Raw genomic sequence first — 18,439 nt, forward strand, 5'->3', positions numbered from 1 at the left:
GCGAGCAAGATGCGAGCAGCGCAGTTGGCGCGGTCCGTTTGTGTTTCGGAGGGTGGCGCGGCGTAGAGATATGGGCGCAGCCCATTCGTATTTGGAGGGGTGGAAGGACGACGGGAGAGACTCACGGAGGAGGCTGGAAAATGAGTGCACGGTGGCCGTTCGAGCAGTGGGCCATCATGCAGCGGCTCAAAGTTCTCGTTTTCTTTTTTTCTTTTCAAGGATTTCGCATTTCACTACCTTTCGGCTCGGAAACTGAGCAGCCAGACTTCATCGTTATAACCAATAATGCGGCATCGGGGCATTGTAATACGCGGGTTATTTCACCATGCAAAACATACACAAGATGAAGGTGCAGCAGCTTCTCATTGTTATAACTGATATATTGTTAAAACCGGTATCGTTATAAGTGATTTCGGCTGTACTAATGAAGATATCTTAATGAAATGTTAGATGCGTCTCTTTAATGCAATGTGAAGTGTGTGTGGTAAATTTCAGTCCTTTTTGCCATGAAACAAAAAAGTTATTTCTCATCCCCTCCTACCCCCTTAAGGGGCAAAAAAACATTATGGGGTTTTTACGTGCTAAAACCACTTTCTGATTATGAGGCACGCCGTAGTGGGGGCCTCCGTAAATTTCGACCACCTGGGGTTCTTTATCGTGCACCTAAATCTAAGTACACGGGTGTTTTCGCATTTCGCCCCCATTGAAATGCGGCCGCCGAGGCCGGGATTCGATCCCGCGACCTCATGCTTAGCAGCCTAACACTTCAGCCACTAAGCAACCCTGGGGGGTGCCCCTTAAGGGGGCAATCCTACCTGTTTAGTATGAGGCCAACAAGAAGGCCTGGATAACATAGCAGTTATTCCAAGTGTACATTTGCAAGTTGGACAGAAGGTTTGAATAGCAGAACTGAAAAGTTCTGCTGCTTGTGGACAACTGTGCTGCACATGGCCACATCAAAGACCTAAAGTCTATACAGGTGAAATTTCTGCCGCTGAACCCCACATCAGTCCTGCAGCCAATGGACCAAGGCATGATGCACAACGTGTAGCTTCTGTACAGGTTGCTTGTGCTCAGCTGCATGGCGCTGTGCTCAGTCAGCGACACAAGTTACACCATTGATCTTAGGTCTGCTGTTGGCATGCTTGCAGACTCGCGGAAGAGGGTTATACAAAACTGCTTTTGCCATGCTGGCTTCACAATCAGCACCGAGACAACTGACTCGCCTAGAGAGAATGACAGCGTGTGTGATCAATCTCCTTCCATGGACTTTGTGTTCCAATGACCTGCATGACGCTGGCATTTCGATTCCAACTGAGATAACTTCTGAAGGATTCGCCAACGCCAACAAAGATCTCGAACTTTGTGCGTAGTTGACTAATGATAAAATTGTCATGTGACAGCGGATTCGGAAAACCCTGGTTCCAAGAATGAAGAGCCAGCGCCGGCACAGCCAACGACCTCAGAGTTGATGCAAGCACTTATGATGCTGTCATCAGCATACAGCGATGATATGATCCTGGCTGAAATTGAAGCAAACATAATCGCGTGCAAGCAGAACACCATGCTAAAGAGGACGAACAATTTTTCGGGCTGCTAAGGCAGTAACCGTTGACTCAGATCAATATAGCACTGGCAACATTGCACCCACTGCTGGATTTTTATTTATATTTATAGACAGCTCTTTTCAGAAGCACCTCAATGATGCATTGGCAGAGTTGCGTAAGTTCGATATTCCGTCCTTGACCCTCCCCATCCGAAAAATACCTATCAAATGGTGCGTTTTCTACATGCATTAGATTTTTTGGAGTGCTCAATTTTTCGGACGTTTTCGCAGCCCCTTGAGAGTCCGAAAAATCAGACGTTGACTGTAATAACAACACTTTCGTTCTCTGCTTGAACAAGGCATTCGTAAGTGGAAAAAAAAAATGACAAAATCAGTAGCGCCACCTATCTTGGATTATGGTACCTCTTCTGCGATGTCAGCACTTGCCAGTTCACAGAAAGTGGCAGTGAGGGAGGTCCCCCCACACGAAGATTACTTCAACTCATTAAATTTGGCACGGGTGATTCAAATGGAGGAGTAGCAGCGGGACCTTCGATGGAAATTTTTATGTAACAAAGTCGTAGATTAGCACACAGAAACTGATAACAGACTTCTTGATGTAATCTACTGATCTAATTAGGCTTACTATTTTCCTTTAGTGCCCCTTTTTCAGAACTATTGATGCCGACATGGCATGGCAGCAGGATGACCGAAGTGTGACAAAGACTGCTCACCTGCTGTGGGCTCCCGGAACTCCTCGCTGTCTGCAGGCCGCCTGTCACCACGAGATGAAGGTGGTCCTCTGTTGAAACCGCCGGGGCCTCCTCCAGGTGGGCCCCTGTAAACCCAAGAACATTGGAACTCGTCAACACAAACAAGTTCTGACAGCGTGGACATCTGTAAAGCAGGAAAAGGCACCGTATTTACTCGATTCTAACACAGACATTTGCTGAAACACACATCTGAAAACTTGCAGTGCATTACGAAACCACATTCACAGAGCTGGTAACAGCCTACCGTCAAAGCCACTCCTCACCATTTTCATTGAAGTACAATGGCAAGTTCTCAAGTAAGTTGGCGGTAATGAAACATTGATTTCATTACAAAAGCTTATACCCCAGTCGCACGGGCACTTTCAAAGTCCTTTGAACCAAAGATCCTTTACTTCAAAGGAAGACGTGCACTGTCACGTGGGTGCATAAAAGGAGGCGTAGCTGAAGGGAACTTTGAGTTAAGGGAGTTAGTTCGCATCTCTCCTTTCAAATCTCAAGGCAATGCTCCTGAGCCTAGAGGGCGTCTGAAAAAAGAAAAATACCCGTATATATACAGAAGTTAAATTTTTAGCTGTTAAAAACTAGTTTCGTTGTAATACAGAAGTTTCTAAGCACTAAGCACTATTGTGACACCTGCAACCTCAATCATGAATGCGCCAGTACAGCAGCATAACTATCGCTAGTTTTCCACACACTAGAAGACAGTTGTCACCATGTTATGACAACCAAAAAGCAAACATCCCTAACAACAAGCAGCTAAGAAGAACAAGAAATGAGGCGTGTTGCACTGGCCTCATCGCAGATCAAAAACCAACATGACGACAAGACGAGCGACTGCTCTCCAGTCATACTGTCGCCTTGCTCTCGCGTTTGCCCTTGACTCGCGGTGCTGTTTGACAGGGCACACAAGCACCTCTCAAAGTCACGGTCGCTGGAGCGGTCCGAGAAGCCTCCATGGAAACCCCCGCGGTCTCCTGGCCGGCCTCCTCTATCTCCGTATCGAGGGGGCCCACCGTCCCTTGGTCCACCCCCTCGGCCACCACCCCGTTCAAAACCTGCAGCCAGACAAAAACCACAACTGATTCAGCACAGAAACAACTGCAAGCAGGGCAGGCTTTACTTACTTATAGTCACACCCAAAACAAATATACTAAATTGAGCTAGACTAATGCATAACACTTTGTGAAAAATTATCAGTGCTTATTAGGCAGAAAACAATGACTTATTGTCAGAGACGGTTACAAATGCAGTCCACGCTCGTTACAACACATCTGCACGCAACAAAGTTTTGGATATAACAGACCATTTTTCTCGCCAAATTTGGTCTGCCAGTATTATTAATGTAACAAATTGCACGTTTAACAAACCTGGCCATAACAGACTACCGTATTTACACGATTGTAAGTCCACCACTTTTTTAAAATTTGAAAATTTGAAGTGGGGGGTCGACTTACAATCGAAACCAAAACATGGCACCGCCAAAAAAGCGAGACCAACAGGAGCTACAACGTAGTTACAATTTTATGTTTGCTCTATGGCCCTACCCGTAGCTTTTCACTCTTCCGCATGTTTGTTCGCTTTCCGGAAGGGTTTTTCAACATTTTTTAGTTTTACAGTGCACACAACACTCAGGAAAGGGGGGGGGGGGGTGTCGATAGTTGATGGAAGCACCGCTGTTCCATTCGCGGCGGTACCCCTCAGAAAGGCAGCGCTTGCAGGGAGTATCGGTAGTTCATTGAAGAGCAGACAACGCTTGACTGCCGGCTATGTGCTACTTCTATGCTTCCTCAGTCGTCATAAGTGCTCCAGGCCCACTAATCATTCGGTACTCGTTCACAGCAGTGTTCAGGGCTGTCATCCTTTACGCCGAAGAAACAAATTGCTGCGCAGCGGGCCGCAAGTTCTATGTTTCTGAACGGGTGGTGCGAGAGTGGCGACTGCAGCAAAGCCAAATTTTCACCTGTGACGGCAAGTGAGGAATTTCCCACGTGCCGAAGTCTGGATGCCTTCCGGAGCTGTAGGCTAAGCTTGTGGCATGCGTCGCTGAAATGCGTGATCGGTCCCTGCCAATGAAGTGCGGCATGGTCATGAAACAAGCTCGGATCTTCGCCTTTTAAGGACCTGCTCGGCCGTGAGTACAAGTGGCTGGCAGCAGAAAACCGCGAAATTACGCCAACCGGACCTGTCAAAAGAGCCTCCCTGACGGCTGCATGTGGTTGGGTGCATACGGCGAGGGCTGCTGTTCCACAAGATGTCGTGGTGCGGTCGTTTGCCAAATGTGAAATTTCGCTGCACGACACGCTGTGCGACCATAGCAACGATGGCAGCACTAGTGAAGACGAGTAGTCCAGTGACCATGTCAGCTACTAATAAATTTTCTTTATCAAATGCGCCCTCGGGTATGCTGTCCTTTTTTTTTTCCTGTCACAAGATATGGAGGGTCGACTTACAGTCGTGTAGATACAGTAGGTATCTGCTACAACTGACAAAAAAAAAACCCTTCTTCACACACATATACAGTCGCCGACCGATTTTCGGACTCCAAAAATTCGGACATGCCCGATTATTCAGTCAGCTTCGCGGCACCGCCATTCTCCCCATAGACCATAATGTATAACAACTGCCGAAAGTTCAGAGACCTTGCAACCTCTCGTCTGATTTTTGGACACTCCTTGAGCCAACTCGGTCGAGAGCACCATGCACCGACTCTGACCGGTGCATGATTCGACTTGCTGAACGCCATTTTTGTTTTGAACGGAGCTTCCTTGCTGCCCCACGAAGTGGCGCTACTGGAAATCCCCGCTCATCATCATCGTTTCTGCCTAGTTCGATAGAGTGGCTCTGCAGCAGTTCCGGTTTCAGTTTAGTAAGCCATGTCAAGACAATCCAGCAGCTGATATGTTTCTTCGCGCAGGACACTGCGAGCAGGCCGTGTTTTTTCGTTTGTGTGACTGGTGTCGGCACGGTGGTGTTTGCTTTGTTTGCTGTGTCGAGGTTTCGGTGATCCAACGCGGCATACGGAAACATCGCGTCAAGTCTCTAATGGCGCCGACAGTGCCCGCGCAGACTGCGCTGCGGAATGCCGGCAAGCGGGTGCCGGGAGGCCTAAAGATTTGTCGCCTTCCGATGTGCTCCTTAGTGACACGGAAAATGTTCTGCTTTGCGCAGTGGTTGCATTGCGATTCCGGACACCGTCCCATTGACAGTGTCACAGGTGCTGACACGGCTGTACTGACATGCGCAGAACTCGACGACGGCGAGATGATTCATCAGGTTTCTGCTGCATTGCCGGACGATGACCGAGTTGGAAGTTGACGCACCATGTGCTACGCTGCCGTCGCATGCAGAGCGTGTACAAGCAGTCACTGTGCTTTCAGCCGCATATAGTGACCGTACGACCCTCTCCGACATTCAGGCTTATCTGATTGCGCGTAAACGGAACAGCGTGCAACGGCGCATTCACGATTTCTTCAAGCCTACTGCCGAGCCCGAATAAGTGCGTGGAAATAAAGGATTTCATTGTTTTTTCTTAATCTGCTTTTTCGGACACCTGTTTATTCAGACATTTCCGCAGTCCCCGTGAGGTCCGAATAAACGGTCGGCGACTGTAGTACTAGAAAAAAGTTAGTTCTCCTTCTTAGCTGCAATTTACTGCTGCTAAGCAACTGCTGAGTTTGACATATGCTTCAAGCTTATCAGGTGTTTTTTCAAGGCCGACTTCCTTTTTTAATGATGTTAAATTGCCTTTTAGCATGATAGTATTATAGTAAAGGATTGTTCGTTCAAATTTCATGGAGACACCCATGAACTCGAATTAAATGAAATTTGAACTAATGAAAGTGATAAACCAAGAGGTACCGTGCTTACTCAATTCTAATGTGCACCCATTTTCTATGACCAAAAAGAAAGAGTATAATACCACGCACCTCATGCTTCCATGTAGAAATACTATTTTCTTTCATTTGGAAAAACAGATTTATTCCAATACACTAAAGTTGCGATGAATAAAAACAGAAATGGAAGCGGCGTACCTTGCCGCCAAGATTTTCACTGCACCGGTACGAGTCACGCGGGCAATAGATATCACTAGTCGTCGCCGTCAGACAACTCCTTATCGCTATCAACAGACCAAAGCAGTTCATCTTCGGTGCGGTTCATGGCATTCGAAATCCCACACTTTTTAAAGGCCTTGTTGACCATGGCAGACGAAATCGTGCACCATGCATCTTTCACCCATCCAGTGAAGTCCTGCAGCAAGGCACGCTTCATTTTATTGGTGGGCATGAATTCGTGGCAGCCACTCACAAGCCATTTGGTGTAGAGTGCCCAAATTCCATCTTTCACTGGCTTGTTCAAACAAACATCAAGTGGCTGGAGTTGCGATGTCATGCAGCCGGATATCCCGACAAGGTCAGTGTTGCATGCAGCCAGCTTGTCCTTGATGCTCTGGACAAGGTGGCACCTGAACGCGTAGAGCACAAGCATCCCACCCAGACCCAAACTGCCGCAGGGTCTCTTCCACCAAACGTTATCAATCCAGTCAGCGACCAAGTCCGTGGTCAACCGACCTTTTTCCTTTGCATGCACAATCACGCCACTTGGAAACACGATTCCTTTCAGGAGCATCTTCCATCTGAAGATAAGATAGGGGGGCAGCTTGTACCCATCCGCAGTGTAACAAAGCATTGCAGTAACTCAAGTTTTTTCGTGGCCGGAAGACAAAACGCGCACTTGCTTCGCCCCCTTTTTTTAAACGGTTGTGGTGGCAGGCATGTCAAAGTAGAGCGGCGTATGATAGGCATTTCCAATCTGTCCGAAGTGTTACCATTTCTATGGCGCAACTTCAAAACGTACCGCTGAAAACTGTGCAATTTCTCTTCATATTCTTCGGGCAATTTTTGGCATATCCCTGTCCACCTCCGAAGAGGAAAGTCTTTTCTTTTCCTAATATTTGATAGCCAGCACCTGCTCGCTTTGAAGTCACTCCGTATTAGCCCTTTCTGTAGGGCTAACTGCATCGCCCATACTTTGAGCAGATCGGTCATCACAGGGTGCTGTGCCGCTAGCTGCTCTTGCACGTATTCCGCGAAAATGTTCTCCTTCTGTTTGTGCCAGTGCTGCACGCAAGTTTCGGGAACTCCAAACGGCCATGATGCGGCCCGATTTCCATCCGTCTCCACGCATATGATAACTTTCCTTTTAAATGCAAAATGATGGTGGACTCGGGGTGTCTTCGCAGTCGGCGCTTCCATGCTGATTGTATAAACGCAGAAAACTGGAAGACAGACGGTAGACTAGGTTACACCAGCGCCTGGTTACACATACAACATGGAGTTATACACATGGAGGAAGCTACGGCAGCTAGGCTACAAGCGCACACGAGGCAGCCATTTTTCGAATGCCGATGGCGATATGGTAACGCGGATTTAAGGTTGTGCTCGATTCTAATGCGCATGCAATTTTTGGACTCGTTTTATAGGGGAAAAGGTATGCGTTAGATTAGAGTAAATATGAAATATTTGATGACAAAAGGAGTGGGAACACCTCTGGAACCATTACCCTTTCTTGACAAAAAAATATCTGTGATCATTTCCTGCTCTTTCTCTCTGAAAGCGATCGCTGTAAGCTTATCTCCTCATGCTCTTCAAATATGAACAGCCGTGCGGATTTCAGTCCTTCCATCACCTGCGATAACAAAGGCCGCACCTGCACTTCTTTTTCCTCATCCACCTCATCATTGTCATCTTTCACAACAGGGTCATCATTGACTACTTGGGTGAAAATGTCATCTGTGACAACACCACAGACCACGTCGCCTATCTTTTACAGTAAAACCTCGTTAATTCAGAAATTCGGTTAATTCGGACGCGCCGTCTGGTCCCGTCAAACATGTACGCAACACTATGGCACGAAACTCCCATTATTTCGGACATATTTGGTCGTACTTCAGTAAATTGGACAGTTCGCAAAGCTCAGAAGCACGTGAGGCATATAAAATCGAGTGGCACTAGGGGGTGTTCAAATCGCACCGCCAGTGATGGCGTCTCCGATTAGCATGCACCAAACTCAAAGGCCATGCTCGCATGTGCTGGGAGTGCTGAAAGACCGGAAATACATCAAGGCCGCCATGTTTATTTTATTGCTACATAATAGACAAGCCTAAGTCTCAAAAAACATGGCAGCAATGATGTACTTCTGGCTTTGCCGTCGCTTTTAGCGCTTAGCACTACCTCTGCATCGCTATGGTTATCAGCACGGTAGTTATCGGTCTATGCCAGCAACCCTAATCTATACATACGTTATTTTTTTTCTTTGTATTGCTGTCCGCCATTTCCGACGTCTTTTGCTTGTGCTTGTGTGGTTGCAGAGTTTTGCAGTTTTCTTTCGTTGCTTTTATCGTGTTTATCGGTTTGCGTCAGGTGCGTGTGCGAAAATGGCGGAACTTTTTTTGTGCGTTTGTTAAATTTTGTTGGCACTTTTCTTTTTCTCCGTTTATACTTTGTTTTGTTCTTGACATCGTGCATGCACCTGTCGCTTCGTTGCCACGCATAGCCGCGCCGCGCAAGCCACGCCACCACATGCCCCACCGAAGCGGGCGTAGTATGAGGCAAAGGATTTGGTAGCGAAAGTAGAAATATTGAAAGCTGTGAAGGCAGGGGTGCCTCGGCAGGTCATAATGAATAAATTCAATGTGAACAGAATTTTTGTGCAGCCGTCAGCAGCGAAAGAGGTCAACGTCTTGACCAGAGAGAAACAAAAAGCACCGGGACGATCGGAGCGATGAGGAAGTTGCTCGCCAACCCCGCCCGGTCTACCACGTGGCCACGATGTGCATGCTAGCAGTGCTGTCAGTGGCGACGCAGCAGTTGTGCAACCTGGTGCAACCACATACAAGCTGTTGGTCGTGCATGTGGCGTGCGGTCCGACGCCGCATGCTGTCGAAAGCTGTTGAGTGCAGCTATTGGCGTAAATGGTCGTAGAACAAATGGGGTGCAAAATTGTGCCATGCGCTGCATGCTTATCACAGGGAAAGTTATGCATCACTATACCCAATCCTAAATATGCCGGGCACAAGTCAACAATATAGTACAGTCGCAGACCGATAAACCGGTACGTAAATGTGGTGTGTATTTACACCCCGGAATTTATGCCCGATCATACCTGCAGTTCATGACCCCTCCATGCACATTAGTCTGACATAACACCTGCACCGTGTCTGCACCTTCGAGTGTCTTGCTGGGCCTGCACCTCAGGGATCGAGCTGCACAATTTCTGAACTTCCTGTGAACTGCCGGAACTGGTTCACACTGATGCAGGCGAATCGAAAAAACCCTTCCTTGCAAATGCCAGTCTTGAGGCTTTGCCTGAATTGTGAGGTCACGTCAACATCGCAATCATCACATCCAGAAATGATACAAAATAGAGCAGTTCGGTTCATGTCCCGTAACTACAGTATAAACTCAAGCATTACACAAATTAAACTAGACCTACTGTTGCCGCCATTAGATATCCGCCGCAACATCGCTCTTCTGCGCTGATTCCACAAATATATTTACACTAATAAACGAACCCGGTTACAACTACAAATACCCCACTCTTTTTCACACAGATTACATAATCAGTTCAGTTTCATGCGCATATACGGCAAAACAAATGCATTTAATTCATCTGCTCTACCATGTGCCATTCGTCTCTGGAATGACCTCCCTGATAACATAGCCTCAATATCTAATCCCAACACGTTCCGCTCTCAGCTTCTCATGTACAGTTAAACCTGGATATAACGAAGTTGACAAAAGCTCGCAATTTTTCGTTACATGCAGGTTTTCGTTACATGCAGGTTTCGCGTGAAGGCTCGTACGAATGATGCAGAAACGAAACCAAATAGCTCAATATATCCGCGAAGGTGAACTCACCCTTCAAGCATTTATTTTACACCAAAAAACTGCGTAATTTGCGCTTGCTTCTTCGGCACAAGTGACGGCACAACACGCCGCTCCAAAGAAGCTAAATCGTGTAGAGCTCCTTCATCGTCGAGCGAGCCGACGAAACGGCGCATAACGTCCATTGCGTTCATCACCTCCTTTGCACAAGGCACGTCACACGCATCTGCCTCACAGGCACCATCATCACCGCCATCGGGATTTTGCACGCTTTCAGCTACTGCTGCATCAGACATTTCTTCTGTAGCCACGGCGGCGTTGTCGGCAAACAAAAAGTCAGTCAGTTCAACGTCGTCGGGTACACCACCGTTAGTGCATAGCTCATTCCACGCTTCGGCCACATCGGACGGAGTAGAAAGGTCTTCCTCCTCTACCTCGTCGGCACCAGCCCGTGCGTTTTTGGCTATTCCAGCCTTTAAAAAGCAATTCGCGATAACTTCTGCCCTGACCTCTTGCCAGGAGGCAGCAAGCATCTCGACTGCTTGATAAATGTCGATCTTCATCTCCCGTTCCAGACGGATGTCGAGAAGTATCTTCTGGATTAGTCGGCGCCGGTAACAGCATTTAAAACTGTTAATGACCCCTTTGTCCAGGGGCTGTATTAGAGACGTGCAGTTGGCCGGGAAGTAATGCAGTTCGATGTTCGACAGCTGCAGGCCCTCGACGTGGTGCGCCGAGCAATTGTCCAGCAGTAGGCAAACTTGACGGCCTTGCCGCTTGACGTCCTGGTTAAATTCCTTCAACCACTCAGAAAATATTGGCCGAGTCATCCAAGCTTTGGAATTCGCCACATACTTCACGGGCATACGCTTCGTCCCCTTAAAACACCTGGGACGGGCACTTTTGCCGACAACTAGCGGGACTCGCTTGTCTGTGCCGTCGAGGTTGGCACACAGCAGAATCGTTATGCGGAGCTTGCTCTGCTTTCCACCGCGGCAGTCATCGCCTTTTAACGCTAGCGTGCGGCCCGGAAGCATCTGATAAAATAGAGCCGTCTCGTCGGCATTGTAGACATCAGCCGCCTCGAAGCGACTCAGGATTCCAGGCAGCTCGTCAGCCACCCACGAAGCAGCAGCATCGCTGTCTGCGGAGGCAGATTCGCCGCTGATTACTCTTCCGACGACACCATGCCGGCTCTTAAATCCCTGCAGCCACCCGTTGCTTGCCTTGAAATCATCATGGCCCAAGATACACGCAAAATCCTTTGCCTTCTGTTGCAAGATCGCACCACTTATGGGTACATTTCTGGCTCTCGTGTCCAAAAACCATGTGAACACTGCCTTGTCCACATCAGTGTATGTGGACAGCTTCAGTCTTTTTTTCTTCGAGCTTGTTCCCGACTCCACTGCGTTTCTGATGCTGTGTTCCGCACTCAAAATCGTTGATAATGTGCTCGCTGGAATGCTGAAACGGGCGGCAACGTCCTTCTTCTTCTCGCCCGCGGAGACAGCATTTAAAATTGCGAGTTTGTCTTCAAAAGACAGAACTTTTCGTTTTCTGGCAGCAGAACTCATCACGACCAACCGACGACGTAGTTAGAAGCGGAGACGCACGACTACACGCCGACAGGCAGGCCTAACACCTCCAAAACTAGTCGGACAAACCAGTACCAGGGCACAGTTGACACACGCACACGTGCAGAACGCAGGACAACACTCAAAATGGCGAATGCAACGCATCCACAGAGAAAGAAAAAAAAGTGACGCATGTCGTTCGTCATGGAGTGTCGTTCGTCATCGTCCCTCTCCCTTCCCGCGCCCTGGCAATGAAAGAACCGGCTATCAGCGTTGCTTTTCAAGTGAATTCTTACACATAAGTGCGTCTAAGCCGTTGAAACAAATAAAAATCACTAAATAAGAATGCTTGTCCTCAAATCTATACGAAACAAAATAAATCTAAAAGAGAAATCAGCTGCCGATACCAATGCCACCTGGCGTCACGCTAGACAAGCAAAGCCTGAAAAGACTGCTACGTTAGGCACGGAGCGGCGCTAGTTGCCGCCATCATCATCATCATCGCTAACTTTGCTCGGTCGCGGCAATCCCTGGCGTTCGCGTAGCTGCTGGTTCCTTACAATATTAATATTCAATAATCTAGAGCATTTCTTCGGCCGAATTTTCCTTAAAAGTGCAAAAAGTAATGGCTGATCAGCTTTGGGAGTTCGTTACATCAAGGCTAACCGCCGCAACGCGTTCGTTACATCAAGGTCGAAAATACATGGGCTTCAATGGGGGAAGCGTTGGGGAATTCAAAAACTTCGTTAAATCCAGGAATTCGTTACATATAGGTTCGTTACATCCAGGTTTAACTGTATATCATTTTCATAAACGGTATTCCTTTGCTCTGTTAACAGTCACAAGTGTTCGTGCGCCTTCAGATATTGCTTTGTATTCCTTGTGCCTTCAATATTGTGTAACACGGTGATCTTTTTATAGCAATGGGCCTGTTGGAAATTTGTACTTCTTATACCTTTACTGTTTAATATGCCCCCCTTACTTTATGCCCTGCCATAGGGCCTGTAAGGTTCTTTTGAATAAATAAATAAATAAATAAATAAATAAATAAATAAATAAATAAATAAATAAATAAATACTCCAGCACCATCGCGCATGGCACGCTCTTGTTTGTTGAGTTTGCCTTCTGGACAGCGTTCCGCCATTCTGTACTTGTTTGTTTAGTTCGAGTTCCAGACAGTGCTCTGCTGGCTCCAAGAAGTCTTTCTCGTGAAGTTATCGACAGTCCGCGTCAAATTTCGCAAACGGTGCCCTTGCAGTTCAACTCCAAATGAGTCTTGGATTGCAGTCCGAATGAGCCCGACTCACAACTGAAGAGCCTGAACTACCCAATGAGCTCAAATGCCTGCATCACTGATGACCTGTTAGGCTGGGGTGTGCAGTTTCCTGCCACCATCACATTTGAAGACCTTGCAGATGTCAACAGTGCGGTGTCGTCGTGTGCTGAACTGAATGATGATGAAACAACTGCGCAAGCTCCACGTCAAAGATGTGTGGTGAAGCACACTTGCAGGTTTTTTGTATAATCAATTACTGCATAGTACATGGCATGGTTGTATGCATACCTCCTCCTCCTGGTCCACCTCGCCTGTTGCCAAATCCTCCGCCACGGTCGTTCCGCCGACCCTCAGCGATGTCCACTCGCAGAGATCGGCCCTGAAGATCCTGTACACATGAGCCAAGGTATTTTGTACTCCACAGCCGATACTGTTTTTAAAATTTTTGCCATGACTTACCAATACGCAGGGTTTCCCAGTTAAGTTTAGCCAAGGTTTAAATATTGCCAAAGCATGCTAGGAGGATGCGACCAAATGCATGCTGTGGGCTACTGTAAGGAGCAAGTCACACAATTGTTTGTATTCTGCTTTAACTGCATAATAAATTAATATTAATTAACGAACTTCGCAAGAATTAAAGGCAAAACTTCGAATCGGAAATCTGTAGAGTGCTTTAGAAAACATTTGTTTCAGCAGCTTATAACTTCCTGCTTGACCGTTAATAATTTTTTTTCTACATCCTAAAGAAAGCCCACAACATAAAAAAGGAAAGGCACATGACACACATGCTTACGCACCACAATTGTAGCACTCTCAAACGTGTTGCGTATTAACAAACAGTGCACGTAGCTTCAGTATGCTGCCTGGTCTGTCTATCGCTATCATGAAGCATGCGAGCGATGCGCATCACTGGCATACATCACAATACCAAATTACTACCCTGTCACTTTTTAAGCAGTAGCACGCCAGCCGAAATGCGCTGCTTGATCGTACTCTGCACGTTTGAGAGTGCTGCAATTGCAGCACGCAAGCGGGTTTTGTCTTTCACTGGCTTTTTCTAGGATGCCGAAGAAATTATTACATAACAACTAGGAAGTCCAAAATTGCTAAACTGTAAGAGAGCAGCACTTGAAACCTCATCCTTTTCGTCACCCTTAACAGCCATATCTATGAACTGATGCCCCCATGCATTAACACCTTATTTTGCACAAACACATTTATTTTAACCCTTTGAGGGTCAATGACTTAAATATACGGCGCCGCGAACAAGTCCGAAAATGCTCGATGCCGCATATTTACGGCGCGGTCTGTACGTTTAAAAAGCACACCAATCTCTTAACTTTTTCTTTTCTGTCATGTGCTGCCACTATGTGGGAATACAGGGGTTTTTTTTATAGGTCGAACTTTTTTTCAAAAAGCCATCGCGAAAAATCGACCCTCGACTTATATGCCGGACATTGGCGGAAAAACTACGGAAGTCTTGCAAAAATGGGCGGATGAAGTAAACAGCCGCCTTCGCCATCGCCATCATCAGCAGCGTGGCGTTGGTTCTTTATTCTATGGCGTGGCGACATTGTGACACCGGCATTTTGCGTTTCCACTGTCGCAAAGTTATATTAATTAAAGGCTGCATTTTCATTTTGGTTCAAAATGAGCGGAAGCTGACGTCAATTCACCGTCGCCTTCAAGAAAAAGGCGGTTGAGTACGCGGAAGCCCATGGCAACCTGGCGGCACAGTGCGAACTTGGAGTATCCGAAAATAGCATTCGGTAGTGGCGGAGGCAAAAGCAACGTATTACAACTTGCAGCAACCAAAAGAAAACATCATTTCGTGGCCGGATCGCAGCGGACTGCAGAACTGGAAGGCAAGGTTGCGGAGTCCGTCCGAGAGCTGTGTGTAAGATCGCTGGCTGTTGTCGAATGCATTCGTTTGAAAGCGGTAGAGATCGCACGTGCCTATAGACTGGACAGCAAGAAGCACTCGTCATCCGACTCTGTTCAAACGTGTTGCTCTGATTCGGAGTAGCGCTAGCAGACTTCGTGCCCTTTTGTGTACTGTACACCCGACGAATTTTTAACAGTATCGCGCGACCGTCGACCCGCGTGTTTGTCAGCACCTTTTATCATCATGGCACGGAGCGGCGAAATAGCGAAAGTAAAGGCATGTGTACACATGCGCGTATCTCGTTTGTTTCGCTGCTCAGCACCGTTAATACGGTGTTGACAAGCACGCGGGTCGTTGGTCGCGCGATATCGTTATACTTGGCCAGGTGCACATGCGAGCAGCATTTAAATAAATACTGTCACCATTGTGCAACTCGCTGAGTCGCATTTGTTTATAGGTAAGGGTGTCATGTCTTTCGGTACTTTTGCCACTGAAAAAGATTTTTTTCATATTTAGAATTCGTTAGTTGGGGGATCGACCTATATTCCGGTCCGACCTATAGTCCGGTTTTTACGGTAGTTGCATGGTTTGATTCAGAGCTAGTTTGCACCGGCGCGTCTATATACTACCACTCGCGCATTGGCGCGCGCGCGGGCTGGCGGCGGTTTTGTTTTTGTTTCGTGGGCGGTTTCGGCTTCTTGCACTTGCAAACTGATGGTCATCTCGTAACTTTTTTTTTTTTTTGACACTCGAGAAAACTAGTCGCCTCTAGTTGGCGATAAGATGAAGATCAGCTGAAGTTTGTCACACGTTTTGCTTTTTTGACGGGCACACAATCACACAGTCTTCTTGAGTGCGGGCACCTACGAAGTGCGATTACGCTATGGACATTAAATATTAGTTTAAGAGGAGCAACAAGTGAAAGTTGCGCAACATTCTCGTGTGGGCATTTTCAAAGCCTGGAACTATGTGTATAAAAAATGCATTAAATTTTTAATTCTTATAAGTTTATTTCCTTTTTTATTGTTGTTATTCATGAATGAACAGTACATATATACCAATGCAAAATATTTTTTTTCTCACGTTACGGTCACCCTAGAAAAATTACGGTAAATTTTTTTCGAAATAAGTCCCTGAGAAGAACTGGAATCTGCAATAAAAAGAAATCAACCCTGGGCGGTCGCATATGGTGAAAAAAATCGACCCTCAAAGGGTTAAGCTGTCAATACAATCAAAGCCGAGAACCACAGTATTTTTGTTCAATACTATAGCAGAGTCAGGTATTTTGTTTATTTATTTATACAGGTACCTACAGCACTCGAACTGGGTCTTACTATACAGTATACCGTAGGCTTCCATTAAGTCAATTTTTCAGTATTCAATCTCATGCGAAGGTTGTGGCCTGCACCTATACATTTCTATGAGGATTTTTTTTTTAACCCTGAAATTGGCCCTCGCAAGATAACCATCTAATTCAAACTTGACTGGTGGGCACGCACATGCTTGACATCAATGTCTTGGCAGCATTCAGGGACAGCGAATTCACCAAAGACACACTAACCTCCACCAGGAATGTTGTTTTCCCCTTTCCACGGTTTCAAGTTCAAATGCCCGCTCACAATGAATGACATATTTACTTGCTCCTAACACACACACCCTGTTTTTTATTTCTGAGAAAACTGGTCTGTAAAAAGAAAAGGACACAAAACCGAAAATGTGTTTGCGCCACTAGCAATAACCTATTGTCCCAACCAGTGTTTATTGCCACAATCATAAAAAAAAAAAGCCGACGACAGAGCAAGTTTCCACTACTGTAGTATTTTTCACATATGCAAAGAAAAGCTTTTTCCATGCTAAACCAGGGGCAGCGGCACCACATCGCATGTTTTTTGGTGCGCCGGAGTGTTGTGTCACACGGCGAGCTGGCAAAGTGGCTAGTCTAGGCAGTGGCCACCATCCAGTCTGCGACATTTGTGCAGCCATTCAAAAAATGCAGAATGTCCAATGCATTGGATTGCATGTTCTACGGTGTTTCGTGGTTCGTAGTTATAGAGATCTGTGTGAGAGTGACAGCGATAGAAATGAATTTCCAATCTGTAAAAGTAAACTCTGCAGGTTTCACGATTTTTTTTTTCAGTAGTAGAATCGAGGGCATGATATATTTTTCTTGATACAAAATCGTGTTCAGAATAGATTTGGTTGCACATTGCTTTCTGCGTTGAACCAAAAGGAAGTGGGCAAACCTTAGATTCATTGATGCATGAGAGGCAGGTAAACACTACTAAATAAAGCAGCAGTGCTAGAACATTTTGTCTCTGCCTCTTGTAATTTGACCAGCTGGATAATTCAATTCTGTTGGTCTCGTCACGGTGAAATTAATATAAGCCAACTGTATTCTGCAAACGTTTTGCAGCCCTAATGAGGGTTATCAGGTAGGAAGTTTACTCACAGCTGCGTCAAACTCCAAAGCCTCTTTCAGGGAGTCAAGGTCAAAGAACTCCACATAGCAGTAGCCTGGAAAAAAAAAAAAGGCTTGAACACTTAAACATGAGCAATAGTAATCAACTAACTGCAGAATCAAGTGCTAAGAGTTTGTGCCAGTATTCAACACAAGCACAGGGGTGCCTAGTTTCTTCATACCATTAGGAGTGTGTGAATGTTTGAAACTTTCAAATAAGAAATCAAATAGCCACTATTTGTAAATCTGAATTTCTTGTGAATACATTTGAATTAATTTACGTCATCGATTGTGCACAATCAAGCATGAAATTGAAGGAAAAATGCGATTACTTTCATCCGTTCCACAGAGGACACGACGTACCGGAGCACCCTGCGTCCCTCAGATGGCCAGACTTTTTTCGGCTGAACAAGATCACTCGCAATGAAATGCCCAGACACGACATTCGGCAGCTGGTACTGTTTGGTAGTATTCATAGACACAGCACATGTGTCCTCTCATCGGATTAAACCAGAATATGTTTCAGTGCAACATACACTATACAACAGTTTCAGCATCTGCTACAACCATTCGAACTAGAGAAAAGGTGTCTTTGTGTCACTCCGATGTCACCACAGATGACATGCATGCCTGGTTTGGTTGAGAAGCTACTATACATGGCCCACAAAGTTACCTTTAAAATCTTGATATGATGATGCGTAACTGGTTAGCCGCACCCAGCATAAAAAATGCCTTTGTTAGATGTGGTATTCATTATTAGCATGAGCATATATTCATTATACACCGATATTGGGGAGAAACATTTTAGACTTCCTTCGTTAAATCAGATAATGAATTTCATCCATCTTCATTGTATAAATTCTCAGGTGTATGGGCTACTAATGCTTAAACATTTTGTCGTACCCTCAGTAAGATGGAAGTGGTCTGGCTTGACAACAGGGACATCATCTCCACACCAAGAATTTTTTGTAACATCTCCTTTCACCGGAGCATCCACAACTTGTAAAGAATTCTGCCAATACCTATCTCACGATGAATGTTGA

At 46.2% G+C, this 18,439-nt stretch overlaps 1 protein-coding gene across 3 annotated transcripts in view; it reads right to left on the reverse strand.

Moving 5' to 3' along the window:
- The window catches only part of LOC135918909 (eukaryotic translation initiation factor 4H-like), a 36,200-nt gene that overhangs the window by 8,160 nt on the left and 9,601 nt on the right, over positions 1-18,439 (reverse strand). For all 3 annotated transcript variants that reach the window (XM_065452608.2, XM_065452607.2, XM_065452609.1), the window contains exons 4-7: positions 17,388-17,452; positions 13,342-13,441; positions 3,233-3,374; positions 2,281-2,384 (exon numbers count right to left, since the gene is read on the reverse strand). In XM_065452608.2, the coding sequence (XP_065308680.1) occupies positions 2,281-2,384; positions 3,233-3,374; positions 13,342-13,441; positions 17,388-17,452 (411 nt within the window). The remainder of the gene's footprint in view (positions 1-2,280; positions 2,385-3,232; positions 3,375-13,341; positions 13,442-17,387; positions 17,453-18,439) is intronic.

This window comes from Dermacentor albipictus, chromosome 2 (genome assembly GCF_038994185.2).
Source record: "Dermacentor albipictus isolate Rhodes 1998 colony chromosome 2, USDA_Dalb.pri_finalv2, whole genome shotgun sequence".
NCBI lineage: Eukaryota > Metazoa > Arthropoda > Arachnida > Ixodida > Ixodidae > Dermacentor > Dermacentor albipictus.